We start from the raw sequence: 3,102 nt of genomic DNA, 5'->3' as shown, positions 1-3,102 counted from the left end.
TTTTTTTTTTTATAGAAGCATATTTTTCCTCTAAAGTTATTATTGATAATTAGCTTATCATTTCTCAATCAAATTATTTCTTGTTATGTGCATAGCCTCTTAGGAGCTTAAAAGAGCCCATGGGAAATTGGGGCAGGGTCTATCCAGCCCAGTATCTTGTCTGACTGTGACACCAGCAGCTATTTTATAAGAGAACAGAATGAGTATCTACTTTATAGATTATATTAAAATAAACTTCAAAAACTCTTGATGATTTTTATAAGATTCTGCTCATCAGTGAGCATAAACTCCTAATGTTTTTCTCTGATACTGTGGTAATTAATTTGATCTCTGCTGTTTGTGATTCTAGATTGGTTCATTCTGGCTCTGGATGTCGATCCCCTTCTCTTGGATCTGACCTTACATTTGCTACCAGGACAGGCTCTCGGCAGGGTATTGAGATGCATCTCTTCCGGGTGGAGACACATCGGGACCTGTCAACCTGGACAAGGATACTTGTTCAGGGTTGCCATGCTGCTGCTGAGCTGATCAAGGAAGTCTCTCTAGGTAGAGATGTTGACATTTCATTTCTAACAGTAATTAAATGGAAATTCTATACAGTTGTGTGCCACATAACAACTTTTTGGTCAATGACAGACCACACATATGTCAGTGCTTCCATAAGACTATACTACTGTTTTTTTACCATACCTTTTGTATATTTAGATATGTTTAAATACGCAGATACTTACCATTGTGTTACAGTTGCCTATAGTATTCAATACAGTAAACTGCTGTACAGATTCGTAGCCTAGGAACAATAGGCTGTACCATATAGCCTAGGTGTAGAGGAGGCTATACACCATCTAGATTTGTGTAACTACACTACAGCCGGGTGTTATGGCAGGCACCTATAGTCCCACCTACTCAGGAGGCTGAGGCAAGTGGATTGCTTGAGCCCAAGAGTTTGAGATTGCTGTGAGCTATGATGCCAAGGCACTCTCTACCCAGGGAAACACAGGGAGACTCTAAAAAAAAAAAGTGTAAATACATTCTATGATGTTCACATAGAGACAAAATTGCCTTATGTTATACTTCTCAGAATGTATCCCCATTGTTAAGTGACCCATGACTGTACTTTAATCTATTTTAAAGTAAAACCATTATCATATATTCCAGTCTTTAAAATGTGCTAAAATGCACATTGCTAGAAGATAATGATAGAAAGAAAACAGGATTTTCTGTTTCACTGGCAAAGTTTTCCTAAACTTGATACATGGCCCTGAGCACATTCCTAACACCCTATGAACAATATGATATTTTTACTATTTATTGTATTAAGCTGCATTTAGTGAAAGACAGATTTACCGAGTTTTAGATACATTGACTCTCTAGTTAAGTTTTAGATTCCGGTGGATGGGCTGTGCTAGCACATGCTTGTGTCTCAGCTACTTGGGAGGCTGAGGCAAGAGGATCGCTTGAGCCCAAGAGTTTGAGGTTGCTGTGAGCTGTGATGTCACATCACTCTACCCAGGGTGACAGAGTGAGATTCTGTCTCAAAGAAAAAAAGTGTTAGAATCTTAAATTATGAGTAGACACCCATAAAATATGAGCATCTGGCCATAAGCTATAGAAAAATAAAGGATTTAGAATAGTTTTTTTTTTTAAGTTTGAAAATGTGTGTACAACATTTACTCAAATAAGCATCTAATGGAGGAATAAGCCTGGTGTCTCTGTCCGTTGGGGAAGCGCCCTCTTGTGGCTACTCTATGAATTTGGGGTATTGTTTCATATACAGTATATGTATTTCCATGTGTGTGTGTATAGATATTTCCAAATTGCTCTTAATTTCACTAAGAACAGAGACTGTGCAAAATACAGCTATAGTTAAAGTTTCTGACATGGTTTCATTACCTTGACTGTCTCGGTTTACTTTTTTTTTTTAGAGACAGAGTCTCACTTTGTCACCTTGATAGAGTGCTGGGACGTCACAGCGCACAGCAACCTTAAACTCTTGGGCTCAAGTGATTCTCTTGCCTCAGCCTCCCAAGAAGGGGGGACTACAGGCACCTGCCACAACACCTGGCTATTTTTAGAGATGAAGTCTCACTCTGGCTCAGGCTGGTCTCAAACCTGTGAGCTCAGGCAATCCACCCACCTTGGCCTCCAAGGTGCTGGGATTACAGGCATGAGCCACCATGCCTGGTCTGGTTTATTTAATTCTGATCCTCTCTTTTCAGTGTACTTGATTTTATAAATCTAGTTTTATGGGCTGGGCACAGTGGCTCCCACCTGTAATCCTAGCACTCTGGGAGGTTGAAGCAGGTAGATTGCCTGAGCTCATGGATTGAAAACCAGGCTGAGCTAGAGCGAGACCCCATCTCTAAAAATAGCCAGACGTTGTGGCAGGTGCCTATTGTCCCAGCTATTTGGGAGGCTGAGACAAGAGAATCACTTGAGCCCAGGACTTTGAGATGGCTGTAAGCTATGACACCACAGCACTCTACTGAGGGTGACAAAGTGAGACTCTGTCTTAAAAATACATATATAAATAAATATATGTTTTATTAATATGTTTTATTAATAGTTTTATTAATACACAAAGAGAAAATGGACTTGGCACCTATACCTCAGCAGTTACGGCAGTGGCCACATACACCGTGGCTGGTGGGTTGGAACCTGGCCCTGGCCTGCCAAACAACAATGACGACTACAACAAAAAAATAGCCGGACGTTGTGGCGGGCTCCTATAGTCCCAGCTACTTGGGAGGCTGAGGCAAGAGAATCAATTACCTAAGCCCATGAGCTGGAGGTTGCTGTGAGCTGTGATGTCACGGCATTCTACCCAGGGGGACACCTTGAGGCTCTGTCTCAAAAAAAAAAAGGAACTGCAAGGTAGCACTTCCATAGGTCATCTGTCAGTCACAGAGACAGGTGGGGTTTTTTCAGTGTTGTCTAAATGATACAATTCTTTAACTACTTAAGACTTGCCTGATATTTTCCTCACAATCACAATGATGATTTAAGTAATGGTGCCAATGACTAAGAAGGCCCTCCTTGAACATCTACAAAAGACATCCACATTTTCTTTCTCTTGTCTCTCCACATTTTCTTTCTTTCTTT

General features: G+C 40.7%; 1 protein-coding gene across 1 annotated transcript in view; it reads left to right on the top strand.

The window, feature by feature from the left end:
- Positions 1-3,102, top strand: part of SNTB2 (syntrophin beta 2) — a 112,225-nt gene that overhangs the window by 100,195 nt on the left and 8,928 nt on the right. Inside the window, exon 5 of the mRNA XM_003791402.3 lies at positions 350-546. Within this exon, the coding sequence (XP_003791450.1) occupies positions 350-546 (197 nt within the window). The remainder of the gene's footprint in view (positions 1-349; positions 547-3,102) is intronic.

The sequence above is a fragment of the Otolemur garnettii genome, unplaced genomic scaffold, assembly GCF_000181295.1.
Source record: "Otolemur garnettii isolate 467f Iridium unplaced genomic scaffold, OtoGar3 scaffold00047, whole genome shotgun sequence".
In the NCBI taxonomy this organism is placed as follows: Eukaryota; Metazoa; Chordata; class Mammalia; order Primates; family Galagidae; genus Otolemur; species Otolemur garnettii.
This window is presented reverse-complemented; position numbering and strand designations above follow the sequence as displayed.